Below are 15167 nucleotides of genomic sequence, written 5' to 3'. Positions count from 1 at the left end.
TTTGAATAATACCAGGTTAAAGTAGATGAAAAGGAGTGGCCTGATATAAGTGTATATGTATATATCACTCTCAGCAGAAGTTAACTGGATGTTTCTGGAGAATAAATAATACTGTATCTAAGGTTGCTTTCCCTTACAGACTCTTTAATAGCTTGATTAGAACACAAGAGTAAAAAGTAAATGGAACATCTTAGTATCCTTTCAATAGAACTATTCACAGTTCTTCAGTTATTTTCATCCAGACCTTAAAATGATTCCTTTTAAGGAAGACCTTAAAATGTCAAAAGGCAGATGTGGAAAAAAAAAAAAAAAAAAAAAAATCTAAAGACATCTCTTCGTAAAAGAACCAAACATGTGAGCTCCCAGATAATTCAAATTAAATAGAGGGACAACTTGCAAGTAAAAACACTTAAAATTGCACCTGGCAAATAGTACTGCATTAAGTATCTTCATCTCTACATTCCGAATCCTTTTTCTTTTTTTTAAAGAATCCCTTTTTTCAACTTCACATTGAAATTATCCTCTTGTTACCTATGAGTGCAACAGAGTTTCACTTAACCTGAGTCACACAGACACAATACAACTTACTGTGGGTCACTGAGGGTATCAGGTGTTTCTTTGATAAGATGATCCTGTAGCACCTACAGAGGGGGATTGAGATCTTATTGAACTGTCGATGGTGAAGAGACAAGAGTATAAACCACATCTTACATAAAAGTTCTTAATCCTCTTCCTCACAAAAGAAGCAAAACTAAAAGGTCTGAATTTCACCAATTTTTTCCCCTTACTAATTTCCAAGGTTGGCAGCTATTAGGGTGAAGGATAGGGTACTTCTTTCAAACATCTCTAGTTTCTGCCAAGAGGACTTTCTCCCTAAATACTCTTGTCCTCTTGCGTTTTCATTCCTCTCTGCATGGAGCAGTGAAGTGAAAGGATGCCTGATGAGCAGGTCTGGGACAGAATCAGGCTCTGCTTCCCTTGCCCCGCTTTTGTGAGCACCTCCCTCCTCCCAGGGAAGAACACACATCGTGTCCTGCTCCGTCACAGAGGAAGGCCTAAGGTTCCATTTGAAATGCAGAGGAAGGCTGCTTATTTCTGGGGTGGAGTACAGGCAAGTCCACTGCTCCAGTATCAGTTTTATCAGCAATAACGATAGCCAGCTAAATTTACTGAGCTTTTCCACCCACCTTGTATCCCACACATTAACTAAATGAATCCTCACAGCAACTCAGAGAAGTACCAGTGAATTCCTACTTTAACAGGTGAGGAAATGGAGGCACAGACACTTGCTCGGGCCAAACACCCCAGCTAATGGCAGAGAGGGGCAGGGCCCAATGGTGTAAGCCAGAGCCCATGACCTCTGCCAGACACTATGACATTTTAATCTCATCTGTCTTACTCCTCTCTAATACACTGATTCTGAACTCAGAAAAGTTCAAACTAATATCTGTACAGCTGTGACACAACCAACTAAAGGTGGAAGAATACAGGAGCTAACCCACATACTCAACGAGCAGTTATCCAATCATAACAAAGCCAAGAAGGAAAAAACAACCATGAAGAGCCAAATTAATTGTCTCAAAACCCATTTTCTAAAACTCTTAAGTGTCCAAACTCATGACACTTCACTCATAACATTTATGCCTGATATTTTAAATAAACCAATGATTCCTAACTTACAGTTGGGTCAGAGAACTCCCTTTGAGAATATGATTAAAGCTACAAACCCTCATCCTAAAAAAAGAACTTTGGTACCCCAGAAAAATAAACAATGGAAGAACCAATAATTTACATAAGGAACTAGAATGCATATGTGTGCCTGTGTAGAGATATGCTGGGTGAAGAGATCAGACGTGTAATAAGAGATCATGCAGAATCCTGTAGGCCAAGAGAAGCAACTTCAATTTGTAAGGGTAATGGCAACCACAGAAAGGCTGATTAATTTAAAGAAGGCAGGAAGGGAAGGAGGGAGGGAGGTAAGGAGAGGGGGGATGTTTAAGTAGGATTATACACAGGGTGCTAAACAAGAGTACTAAATAGGGGAATGAACGAAAGCATGATTTTTTTTTAAACCTCATCTCCCCTCAATGGACTCACAGCTCATTCTTACTTCTTGCTATAAAACTAACAAGTCTGGAATTTACTTTTTCTAGTTCATATATTAGGAATGGCAAATGAGGGAAAAAAGGAAAAAAGGGACAGTATTACACACGAACTGGAAGTCACAAAAGCTATAGCCATTATCAATTTGGTAAAGGTGTTGGCCAAGTGTTGGAGAAATGTATACCTGTTAATGGGAGTATAAATTTGGATGGCCTTTTGAAGGGCAGTTTATTCATATCTATAAAAATTTTAAATGTTCTCATCCTTTGACCCAACATATTGAATTACTAGAAGTTCTGGTAACTCCCATCCCTACACGGTATGAAGAGATCTATTCGAAAATGTTCACTGAAGCAGTGTTCGTTACCATAAAAAACTGGGGAAAAAACCCCAAATGTATACTAACGTGAAAGATGTTAAATAAACTGTAGTATATTAATACAAAGGATTATCAGGATTAAATATATCTGTATACATGTATTGATTTGAAAATATGGGAGAAAAAAATTTAGATTTAGTTTTTAGATGGATTCTTTTTTAGTTTATATATTTACAAAGCACATACCTCAAGTTTTTTATACATGGTAAGTTAGATATTAAAATAAAGAATGAAAAACCTAAATCATATAAGAATGGTCCAATCTGAAAAGTTAATTAAGTTTAAAAAGCCAAAATGGTCAATTTTGTTATATACCATTTAAAAAAGGCAATATTCCACTGAAAATGTTTTCATTTCTCATTCCTTCACAATGCTAGGTGAAAGAGGTACCTTTATAATATGCCTCATATCCCTTAAATACTTTGAAAAATAGATATGGAATGGTTCCTAGGACTTACACTTGTGATTTCATCCTTACAAAATGCTATGGCTTCAGGTTGCTTGCTCGGAGGGAAAGCTGCTTCAAAGGCATCTTTTGCTGCAGAGGCAGCTGGTGTGTAAGTATCACACTGAGCCATCAGCCAATAACCCATTAAACTTTTTAAATAAGGAGCCAAGTGTTTCTTTACTTTAAGGATAAGTTTTTCAAAAGCTTGCTGTGTGGCTTCTCGAACCCGGCGGTCATGATCCTATTGAAAACACAGTAAGGTTTAAAACAGTTCTAACCCATAAAAACAAATACAGACATTTCTGGGTATGCTATGAAGACCATTAGTAAGAATTCAGCTATGTGCAGAGCTAAAGGAAAATCCATAATTATATAGAAAAACTGATTAATTCTTCCTTTTTCCCAATGAGATAAAAAGAACTACATTCAAGATGGAGTCAAGGCTATTCCCGGGATAATGAAGTAATTCATTCTCATTCTTCCGGAGCAAGTATACAAAGAGATTACATTGTCAAAATTTGTTGCTGTTTAGTCACTAAGTTGCCTCCAACTCTTTTGAACCCTGTGGACTGCAGCAGTCCACTACTCTCCTGTCCTTGGGATTTCCCAAGCATGAATACTGGAGAAGGTTGCCATTCTCCAGGGGATCTTTCAGACCCAGAGATCGAACCTGAGTCTCCTTCATTAGCAGGCGGATTCTTTACTGCTGAGCCACCAGGGAAGCCCTGTCAAAATTTACTATGACTTAAAAGTGTCTAGGGGGGCTTCCCTGATAGCTCAGTTGGTAAAGAATCCGCCTGCAATGCAGGATACCCCAGTTTGATGCCGGGGTTGGGAAGATCTGCTGGAGCAGGGTTAGGCTACCCACTCCAGTATTCTTGGGCTCCCCTTGTGGCTCAGTTGGTAAAGAATCCGCCTGGAATGCAGGAGACCTGGGCTCGACCCCTAGGTTGGGAAGATCCCCTGGAGAAGGGAAAGGCTACCCACTCTAGTATTCTGGCCTGGAGAATTCCATGGACTGTATAGTCCACGGGGTCTCAAAGATTTGGACATGACTTACATTTTCAAAAGTATCCAGGTAATTGTATAGCAACGATCTACTTTCCGAAAACACATATTCCTTTGCACAACCTACATAATCTGTTTAACCATACTGACATAACAATCCATAACCCTCAGCAAAAATGAATCATATAAATTTGACAGTCCTCGTAACTTCAAACAAAAACATCAACACAACAGAAATAAAATAGGAAAGTCTGAATACTTACAAGTGAAATTTTGCAGAAAATTCTTGGCCAGTATGGAAGAACTCCTTTTACAATTTCTGTGTCTCTCTCTGTACACATGGTTCCAAATTCCTGCATAGCCTAAAAGTAAATTATTAAAATCATTAGCCAATGAATTGACAGCCATAATATTAACTACTGATTATATTTCTGGTTTTTAAAATTGCAGAAATATTTTATGTAACATGAGAATACTTTGTTTGTGCTATATAATACTAATCTTAAGACTTCCATCACAGATTACTATGGGAGAAACTTCATTTTTTTTTTCCTCTTTTTAAAAAATATAAAACATATACAAACAAAAAAACCCATTTACAATTATAGGGTCAAAATTACATTATCTAACAGGAGAAAACGTAAAGCCAGAATTCCAAAGTGATTCTAAGTGCAGAACAAGAAACTAACTTATAATCCAGAAGACAAGTATAAAATGTGTCAGAAAAAAAGTACAATTGTAGAAGTATTTATTAGTGGTAAATGATTTCGATGTTCTTTATATAACATATGCTAATGATGGGAATTCCCTGGCGGTTCAATGGTTAGGACTCCCCGCTTCCAATACAGGGGTCACAGGTTAGATCTCTGGTTGTGCAATTTGACCAGGGGGAAAAAAAAAAAAAAACCAATGCCATCTTAACAAAAAGATTTTCTTGATCATTTTAATGAAAACAAAACTTGCTTTTAGTTTTGTTGTGACATCTTTCTTAGAAAGTTTCCGCAGCACCATTCGGAAATCAGAATCCACAAGACTGTCTATTTCTTCAGCTCCTTGAATAGCAGGAACATAGCCTAGGTCACTGTGAAATGTTCCAAAACCAATAAATCCAGGCACTGTTCCCTGTTCCTTGGCAAGGAGTTCTGCAGCTCGGCCACTGTTTGAAGGCTGGTAAGAGAGTAGGGAGAAAAACAGTCAGAGTTCAGGAAGAGTTCAAAATTTAACTTTAAGTTCTTTAGAATAATTCCCTGACAATTCCCACAAGGAAGCAAAATCATTTGAGGACATTTTCCCCCTAGCCTATGCCTCTATTGTAATGTCCCCCAAAGATGAATACTTCTGTCCCAAGTACTTAATGATCCTAGGAGCTATTTCCCGGTTTCCTAAACATCAGAACAATGTTTTTTAAGTTATGACTACAAGCCATTAGGGGCTTCCCAGATGGCTCAGTGGGTAAAGGATCCGCCTGCAATGCAGGAGACATGGGCAGACATGAGTTTGATCCCTGGATTGGGAAGATCCCCTGGAGGAGGGCATAGCAACCCACTCCAGTATTCTTGTCTGAAGAATCGCATGGGCAGAGGAGTCTGGTGGGCTACAGTCCATAGGGTCGTAAAGAGTCGGAAACACTAAAGTGACTGAGCATGCACACATACACAAGTCATTAGAGGTTTCCGAAATCAACTTAACAGCCCGTAGGTCATTTTAAAGAAATAGAACAAAATTTTAAAAATCAGAACACATCACATGTGGTAAGAATAAGTACTGTTTTTTTATAAATAGTATGTATACACATATAAGTGTGCTGTGTAGTGATGCAAAATTAACTCATAATTGGATTATATCTTTTTATTCATTCACTCATTCAAGAAATTACTAAGCCACTATCACAGGACAAGTCTAATGACAGCAACTTCTAGACCAGGAGTTCCCTGTGGGCAGACACACTCATTTCCACATACCAAAGCCTAGCCTAATGGGCTAAAATGGTTACAAACTACATTAGTTATGGACATAAAAATAAATACAATGGTCAGGATATAAGATACATTCTTTCATTCTGAGTGATAGTCAGTGGTTTGTTGGAAGCTACATAACATGGTAGCTTCCAGTAGGATTCTTTGTGACAGATACAGAAAACATCTAAACTGTTGAAAGAAAATAATATATTCACTGTCCTCTAATAAGAAAATGCCTCAGTTCAATGTCCAGGACGACATCACAACCCATCTAAACTCATCTGTTTATTTCTCTGTAAGAATGGCTGAAAATACAAATATGTGATTTAGTTTGCTGATACCCAGAAAAACTGTGTTTGGGAAACTCATTTATCAAGAAATTATCATCTGGACTACTTTCTGAACTGAAATGAGTGACCAGAAATGAAAATGATGGAATTTTCCCCAAAAACAGAAGCTTTTTTTTTTTTTCAATTTTTCCCCCCAAAACAGAAGCATTTAAGACTAATTTCAAAAAAGGTTCTCTATTTTGAGACTTTATTAAAATGAACTAACATTATTCAGTCCACCTTTCTCAATACTGATACATGAATACAGAGCTACAGAGAAGGACTTAAGCATCCACCTGCCAGTGCAGGGCACATGCGTTCAAGCCCTGGTCCAGCAAAAGCCCACATCCTGCAAGGCAAGCAAGCCTGAGCGCCACAACTGACACTGCGGTGGGAAGTCCACCCGGGAGAACTGGGAAAAGCCCATGTGTAGCAGCGAAGACCCAGCACAGCCAGAAAAGAAAACACAAGTAATTAATTTTTTAAAAGACCTACAAAGGAGGTCAGTGAAGTACAATTCTGAAAACCAACAGTGATGACACTAAGACACTGGAATTTTCTCTATTATCTCATGAGTGAAGTTTCATTGTGAAACACAATAATGAAATAGTATAAAAAGCTGAAGGAGTCAAGGCTGAACTGACCTTAAGATCAGAGCTGACAGTGCAGAAGAAAAGGTATCAGATTTCTAGTTTCAAAAATAACAAACTATTCTTAACTAATTATATCTTTTTCAAGGTCTACTTTGAATTTAAAATGTAGTTACTGTTTCTCATTACTTTCTCCATTGTGGATTAGCTACTTGTACCCACAGTTCAAAAATTAAGAACTTGGATTCTATTTCTGGCAGTTAATTTTCTTATACCACACCTACTTCATTCTTTTGTGCCGGCTTCTAGAGGCATTTGAGGTGGCAACCCGGAGTCTACTGTTTAAAGACCAAATTCAAGATGACTTTCAAGATTTTCACCATCTGGACTCAACCTCTCCAGTCACCTTCTTGCCACTCTTTTCTTCCCTCGTCCCACTTCCCTCCTCCCCTCTCCTAATTTTGTTCCCACCATGTGTGTTCCAGTCCCAAATTCAATAAAAAGGTCCCTGCATATGTCATGCCTTTTCACAATTTGATCTTTTTTTTTTTCTTAACAGCAATCTTAAAAAAAAATTCTTTTTTATTGGAGTATAGTTGATTTACAATGTTTTGCTATTTTCAGGTATACAGCAAAGGGAATCAGTTATCCAGTTTACTCGCCCAGTCGTGTCCTGCTCTTTGCGGCCCCAAGGACTGCAGCATGCCAGGCTTTCCTGTTCATCACCAACTCCTGGAGCTTGCTCAAACTCATGTCCATCAAGTCGGTGATGCCATCCATCTCATGCTCTGTTTTCCCCTTCTCCTCCTCCCTTCAATCTTTCCAGTGAGTCAGTTCTTCACATCAGGTGGCCAAAGTATAGGAGCTTCAGCTTCACCATCAGTCCTTCCAATAAATATTCAGGACTGATTTCCTTGAGGATTGACTGGTTTGATCTCCTTGCAGTCTAAGGGTCTCTCAAGAGTCTTCTCCAACACCACAGTTCAAAAGCATCAATTCTTTGGCGCTCAGCTTTCTTTATGGTCCAACTCTCACATCCATACATGACTACTAGAAAAACTATTAGCTTTGACTCAACTCTTTGCGACCCGATGGACTGTAGCCTGCCAGGTTCCTCCATCCATGGGATTTTCCAGCCAAGCATACTGGAGTGGGTTGCCATTTCCTTCTTCAGGGGATCTTCCCAACTTAGGGATCAAACCGAGGTCATCTGAATTGCAGGCAGACTCTTTATCTTCTGAGCCACCAGGGAATGTGGCTTAAAATGAGGTAACAGTAACTAAATCATTACTTAGGGTGACCATGGACAGAGGAGCCTGGTAGGCTGCAGTCCATGGGGTTGCTAAGAGTTGGACACGACTGAGCGACTTCACTTCACGATTAAACATAAAGTTTTCAAACTACCATAATAATAATTGATTCCAGCAAGAATCACCACAGGATGCTCAAAACCATTAAGTGAAATTCTGTAAGAGGTTAGTCCTAATCTCAAACTACCATTCCACAGATTATTTGATAGTCAGTGGAAAGAGAAACCTATACAATGAACATCAGCTTAATCAAGTGACTAAACATACACCACCCATAATGGGACAGGCAGGCACCATGTGTCTCCATAGTGTGAGAGGCACTAAGAAAGACACATCACCAAGGAAGTATTTCTGTCAAAAACTGTTTAACCTGAATCTAATTATGAGGAACAATTAGACAAATCTAAGTTAAACAAGTCAATTGCCTACATTCTGCCAAACTGTTCAGGCTATGAAAGAATGCTCCTCCAAAAAAACAAACCAAAAAAAGGCACTAAGAAAATGCCTAGATCTAAATGGAATGAATGATCCTTCAATGGATCTCCAGTGTTTTTAAAAGTGTTGTATCTAAAATAAAAGTTATAGAGAACAATACTGAGATGACTACATAAACGTGAATATATTATTGTATATTATTAGATAATACTATTATATTGAAATTAAATTTTCTGCATGTGATAATTTCTCATGGCTATGAAGAAGAATGTTGCTGTTTTTAGAATGTACATGCTGAAGTATTTAGGAATTAAGGGTCATGATTTCTGCCCCTAATTATCATATGGTTAGGCAAAATACATATATTTAGAAAGAGAAAGCAAACATGACCAGATTACCAACTGGTTCGTGTGTGTGTCTTAAGCTGCTTCAGTTGTGTCCGACTCTGCAACCCTATGGACTGCAGTCCACCAGGCTCCTCTGTTCATGGGATTACAGGCCAGAATAATGGAGTAGGTTGCCATGCCCTCCTCCAGGGGATCTTCCCTACCCAGAAATCGAACCCGTATCTCTTGTGGCTCCTGCATTGGCAGGCCGGTTCTTTACCACCAGTGCCACCTGGGAAGCCCTACCAATTGGTATTTCTAGGTAAGGAATTTATGAGTTGTTGCTCCAATATTCTTGCAACTTTTCCTTATATTTGGAATACTTCAAAACTAAACATTGAGAAAAAATTTTAAATAAAAAATTAAAATTAAATGAGAATGCAAGTAAAGTATATAAGAGTACTGACACAGGCTAGTTACTGTTATTATTGTTGATATTATTAACCACGAAAGAAGACTGACTGCTACTAAAGAAACCGTGGTACTGAAATCACTAGAACTGGATCAGAAAGAAGCATCTTCATGAAATTAGGCTGCGCCATTAAAAACCTAAAGTACCATAAAAAATATCTTTATAAAAAATACACCATTATGACATTCTCAGTCTTGTATCTTTAGTCCACTCTGGAGTTTAAACAAGTATTTAGTGAACTTCTGCTATATGCCAGTCCTTGTTCTAGGTTCCAAAGATAATAAATAGCAGCAGATAAAAACACCTACCTGCATAAAATACTTATGTCCTATACTAATATTCTAACCAAGCAAGACAGTAAATGAAGCAGGACAATCAACAAATAGTATGTGAGAAGTCAGATATGCAATGGGATAAAATAAAGCAGGAAAAGAGAACAGGGAGCGGTGGAGGGGGTGGGGGTGGAGAGGAAGGCTACAGCTGAAAATAGGGTGATCATGGGAGACCTCACTAAGCTGTCTCGGGCAAAGAGCATCGGGAGCCTGCCATGCAAGGTCAAGGTTCTGGAAGAGATCAGTGTGGCCTGATGGAGTGAGAGACAAGGAAGCTGAAGATGGGGTCGGAGATGGAAAGGGGCCGGAGCAGACCCCATATCCCGTATATATATCATCGTAAGAGCTTTGCCTATACCCTGATGGATGTGGGGAGCCACAGCAGATTTTTGAGCGAAGAAGCGACGTGATCCGAGACTCCGTGCACTCCAGGCTCACCTTAACTATCTCCCACTCCACTCCCTTGTTCACGATGCTACCCCCTGCTACCCTGGCCAGGTAACCTTCCAGGGGAAGCTGACACTGAACCAATTCTTAATGAAAACGGGGGGGAGTGGGGGTGGCTAGAAGTGTGCTCAGCTAGGGACAGCTGGGCACGGTAACATCTTACCTCTCTGCTCAACATCCCCATTCTGCTCAGAGATATCCCACCCCGCCCGCAGGGACGCACACACAACAGAGAGGTCACACTGGACACGCAAACACATGCCACTCCACAGTCGCGCTCCACACAACCTCCGGCCACGCGCCGGGTAGACAGAGCCAGCTGCGGCGATGAGAGGATTCCCGCGCCGACTGGGTCACCCTGCACTCACCCTCAGATTCCCCTTGGTCCTCTGCTTGTTCTTCCCGCCCATGGTCGCGGTCTCAGCCGCACTCCCAGCCCGCAGCCCCGGGTTGACACAGCCGGGCCACAACTTCCGGCCCCTGGCACCGGAAAAGGGCTCACAGGAACAACCTCCCCCGGCCCGCCCCTTCCGCCACCCACCCGGCCCATCTCCCGCCCCACTCCACCCCCCGCCACCTCCAGCCGCTTCCGGGACCATCCGCTGCGAGATACGTCACACTTGGAGCCACGCCCATCTGAGTGACGTAATTCCTGCTCAGTAGGAAGCCACGCCTCGGAGACCCAAGGGTCCAAATGCTGCTTTTCTCGCTTTGCTAAGACAAGATTTGTTCCCTCCTTAGCGGTAGGAGAATTTCTAAAATTCCTGCATGTCCCCAACTCCTCTGATTCTAGCCAGTTCTGCATTTAATTTTGCTTTCTCTTATCCCCACCAGCTTCCTGCTTATTTAGAACTTGAAAACACGTGTTTCATACCAGTAGTCATGTATGGATGTGAGAGTTGGACCATAAAGAAAGCTGAGCGCTGAAGAATTGATGCTTTTGAATTGTGGTGTTTGGAGAAGACTCTTGAGAGTCCCTTGGACTACAAGGAGATCCAGCTAGTCCATCCTAAAGGAGATCAGTCTAGGGTGTTCATTGGAAGTACTGATGTAGAAGCTGAAGCTCCAATCCTTATGGCCACCTGATGCGAAGAGCTGACACATTTGAAAAGAACCTGATGCTGGGAAAGATTGAAGACGGGAGGAGAAGGGGACGACAGAGGATGAGATGGTTGGATGACATCACTGACTGGATGGACCTGAGTTTGAGTAAATTCTGGGAGTTGGTGATGGACAGGGAGGCCATGGGGTCACAAAGAGTCGAACACGACTGAGCGACTGAACTAAACTGAACACTAAAGCTAGGTACCATTTATTGAAGGCCTGCTGAGTGCCGTGTGTGTACAGTTTTAGGACATTTGCAAACGTCTCATTTAATCTTTCCAGCGTCCTTTGAGTTAGGCACGTTCCCATCCATGTTTATAAACGGAGCAAGGGTCAGCAGAGTAAAGCCTCTTGCCCTGGCTCCTGCTGCCAATGCACAGTGTAGACAGGACTCGAATGCAGCTTTTCTGACTCTGCTCCTAGATGTTAACTACCTGCGCCCTGTCCCAAGCAACGCAGGGCTGAGAGCCACTCGGGCTTACTTGTATTTACAAGTGGCCTCACATCACAGTGGCGGAGTTCACTCTGGTGACCTCCACTCTGTAAGGATGTGTTCCTTCCCTTTTCCCCTTTTGCTTAAGCAAAGGAAGCTGCTAGAGGAGAGTCTGAGCCCTTGATCCTCCGTAACTGCTCGCTTATAAGTAAAATGAGGGCTTCCCTCGTGGTTCAGCTGGTAAAGAATCTGCCTGTAATGCGGGAGACCTGGGTTCGATCCTTGGGTTGGGAAGGTCCCCTGGAGAAGGTAATGGCTACCCATTCCAGTATTCTGACCTGGAGAATTTCATGGACTGAATAGTCCCTGGGGTTGCAAAGAGTTGGACATGACTAAGCAACTTTTCACCAGCAGAAGGAGCCAAACGGGAGGTATTTGCATACAAGGGTAGCAATAGAATGACATGGTAGTGGCTGAAGGAAGATGGGAAAATGTTCCGTTCAGTTCAGTCGCTCAGTTGTGTCCGATTTTGAGACCCCATGGACTGCAGCACACCAAGCTTCCCTGTCCATCACCAACTCCCAGAACTTGCTCAAACTCATGTCCATCAAGTCGGTGATGCCATCCAACCATCTCATCCTCTGTCACCCTCTTCCGCCTTCAATCTTTCCAGCATCAGGGTCTTTTCCAATGAAAATTTTCCATTTTGAAAATGTTAGACCTTTCAAAATGCAATTATCACCATCTCATCTGGATGTTTTTAGAAATGAAGACTGTCAGGCCCACTTTGGGACTATTAAATGAGATTTTGCATTTTTAACAATGTTCCCAGGTCTTGTTAAAATTTAAAAAGGACCAGAGTGATTAGCTATGCCTGTTTACTAAATTCTACTTATTCTTACTTCAAAATAACTAGTGATTTTATTTCTATTTCCTTGACACTATCCACATTTCATAACAAGGATCCATACCTCTTGATGTGGACCTTCAAACTATTCCAACCCACACAGGACAGGTCTCTGTTTGATTTTCCTAAAGCACCATTTTATTATTGATTTGAGCGTTTGAAAATAGTTTCCATTATGTAACAGTTTCCAGTGCTCGTCTTTTTCAGCATTACTTAATCTTTTTAAGATAAGACCCTTTTAAAAAAGAGTTCTCTAAACAGTCCCTACCAAAAGAGGTAATATTATGTCATGGTCAATCATTTCAATCATGTCCAACTCTTTGCGACCCCATGGACTGTAGTTGCCCAGGCTCCCCAGTCCATGAGATTCTCCAAGCAAGAATACTGGAGTGGGTCGCCATTGCCTTCTCCAAATATTATGTCAATTCCAATCAAAATATCCATAACTAATGTAATCCAAAGAATTAATGAACTTTGGAAATATGATTTAAAAGTTTACTTGGAAGAATAAAAGAAAAGGATATTTTTTGTAAATAACAAAAGTTTGTCATGTCAGATTATAATATCTATTTTGACATTATCAAATAATAAACAAGTTTTAAAGTAAAAGACCTAATTAAAAATAATGGTTTAATCCAAAATGCATAAAAATTAAAACAATGTAGATGCAGTACCTAGGGGAAAAAGGCTACAAAAACTTAGGCTCATAACTAGAAAGAGGATGGGAAATTACAGTAGCGGAGATGTCAACTCTCAAAAGCTAAGTTTGAAACCTGTATACTCCCAACAACATTCTCAGTGAGATTTTTGTTTTCAGATATCTCGAAACTATCTCAAAAGCTCATATGAAAGAATAAGGAAAGATACTTTGGAAAGCAGGCATAATAACGGTTTGTCCTAATAAACTTCAAAACTCAAGATATTGCCAATACAATCCTAATGGTGTTGTTAGGACTAAACTGAAATAGAATAGCAAATCGAACTCACACTCAGGCTCTGATGGAAGTGGCATGTCCTATGTCTGAAGAATATAGATTATTCAAAAAAAAAATAACTGAAACAACTGCTTACCTTTTGAAGAAATAATTTGAGTACCTACTTCATGAAAGTGTTAGTTGTTCAGTCCTGTCTATTTGCGACTCCATGGACTGTTATGTAGCCTGCCAGTCTCCTCTGTCCATGAGATTCTCCAGGCAAGAATACTGGAGTGGGTTGCTGTTCCCTTCAACAGGGGATCTTCCCAACCTAGGAATCAAACCCAGGTCTCTTGCATTGTAGGCCGATTCATCACCTACTTCATGCAGCACTCTAAAATGAATTGATGATGACTGAATGTGAAACAGAGAAGGCAATGGCACCCCACTCCAGTACTCTTGCCTGGAAAATCCCATGGATGAGGAGCCTGGTAGGCTGCAGTCCATGGGGTCGCTAAGAGTCGGACATGACTGAGCAACTTCACCTTCACTTTTCACTTTCATGCATTGGAGAAGGAAATGGCAACCCACTCCTGTGTTCTTGCCTGGAGAATCCCAGGGATGGGGGAGCCTGTTGGGCTGCCATCTATGGGGTCCCACAGAGTCGGACACGACTGAAGCGACTTAGCAGCAGCAGCAGCAGAATGTTAAACATAAAGCCATAGGGACTTCCCTGGGGGCCCAGTGGCTATGATTCCAAGCTCCCAATGCAGGGGGCCCAGGTTTGATCCCTGGTCAGGGAACTAGATTCACATGCTGCAGCTGAGACGTGATGGAGCTAAATAAATAATTTTTTTTTAAATGAAGCCATAGGATATGGCATAGGAACACATACATTATAAAAGTACAAAGAGATATATGGGAATGATAAATTCTTTATGCTGGGGTTAATACTGCCAAGGACTAGGATTGTAATCAGCAAAAGTACACAAGAGGCTTTCACCCACACTTATGTAATAGAATGGTAAAGTTTTGCTTGTTGGCAAAGTTCTCTTAAAGGAGTTGGTAAGACTATGACTTCATTTTTTACTTCTTTTTACCTTTTTCTATAAGGTAAACATTCATAGGAAAATAAATAGTGTGGATGTTACATATCTAATTCACAATAAGATTTTTAAAACGAACAAAAAATTATGAGGTTCTATAGACACATTTTCAAATTATCCTGGAGTAGGGAAGTATTCTTCCCAGTCAATGCACCAAAGACAGAAGACCATAAAGAAAATGAATGATAACATTTAAGTAACATTAATTGGAAAGTTTTTTTCTATGTCAGAAAAAAACAAATAGACAAACTTGGGGAATATCTGTAACATTAACTAGTTGTTAATAGGCTTACAATTAAAAAAATTCTTACAGGGATCTCCCTGGTGGTCCAGGCTTAAGACTTGGCCTCCCAACACAGAGGCTGTGGGTTCAATCCCTGGTTGGGGAGCTAAGATACTTCTAGGCCAAAAAACCAAAGCATAAAACAGAAGCAATATTGTAGCGAATTCAATAAAGACTTGAAAAAAATGGTCCACATGTAAAAAAAAAAAAAAATCTGAAAGAGAAAGAAATAACAGGTTAAAATAGTTCTATTTTTAAAATTCTTACAAAAAATATTTTAAGG

The 15167-nt window shown here is 40.4% G+C and overlaps 1 protein-coding gene across 1 annotated transcript in view; it reads right to left on the bottom strand.

The window, feature by feature from the left end:
• LTN1 (listerin E3 ubiquitin protein ligase 1) overlaps nucleotides 1–10628 on the bottom strand; it is a 58923-nt gene extending 48295 nt beyond the window's left edge. The window contains exons 1-5 of the mRNA XM_005907820.2: nucleotides 10506–10628; nucleotides 4902–5105; nucleotides 4202–4300; nucleotides 2941–3171; nucleotides 589–641 (exon numbers count right to left, since the gene is read on the bottom strand). Of these exons, the coding sequence (XP_005907882.2) occupies nucleotides 589–641; nucleotides 2941–3171; nucleotides 4202–4300; nucleotides 4902–5105; nucleotides 10506–10547 (629 nt within the window). The 5' untranslated portion in view covers nucleotides 10548–10628. The remainder of the gene's footprint in view (nucleotides 1–588; nucleotides 642–2940; nucleotides 3172–4201; nucleotides 4301–4901; nucleotides 5106–10505) is intronic.
• Between the last annotated feature and the right edge of the window lie 4539 nt (nucleotides 10629–15167).

Source organism: Bos mutus, chromosome 1 (assembly GCF_027580195.1).
Source record: "Bos mutus isolate GX-2022 chromosome 1, NWIPB_WYAK_1.1, whole genome shotgun sequence".
In the NCBI taxonomy this organism is placed as follows: domain Eukaryota; kingdom Metazoa; phylum Chordata; class Mammalia; order Artiodactyla; family Bovidae; genus Bos; species Bos mutus.
The sequence above is the reverse complement of the archived record's forward strand: the minus strand, read 5'-3'. Positions and strand labels throughout refer to the sequence as shown.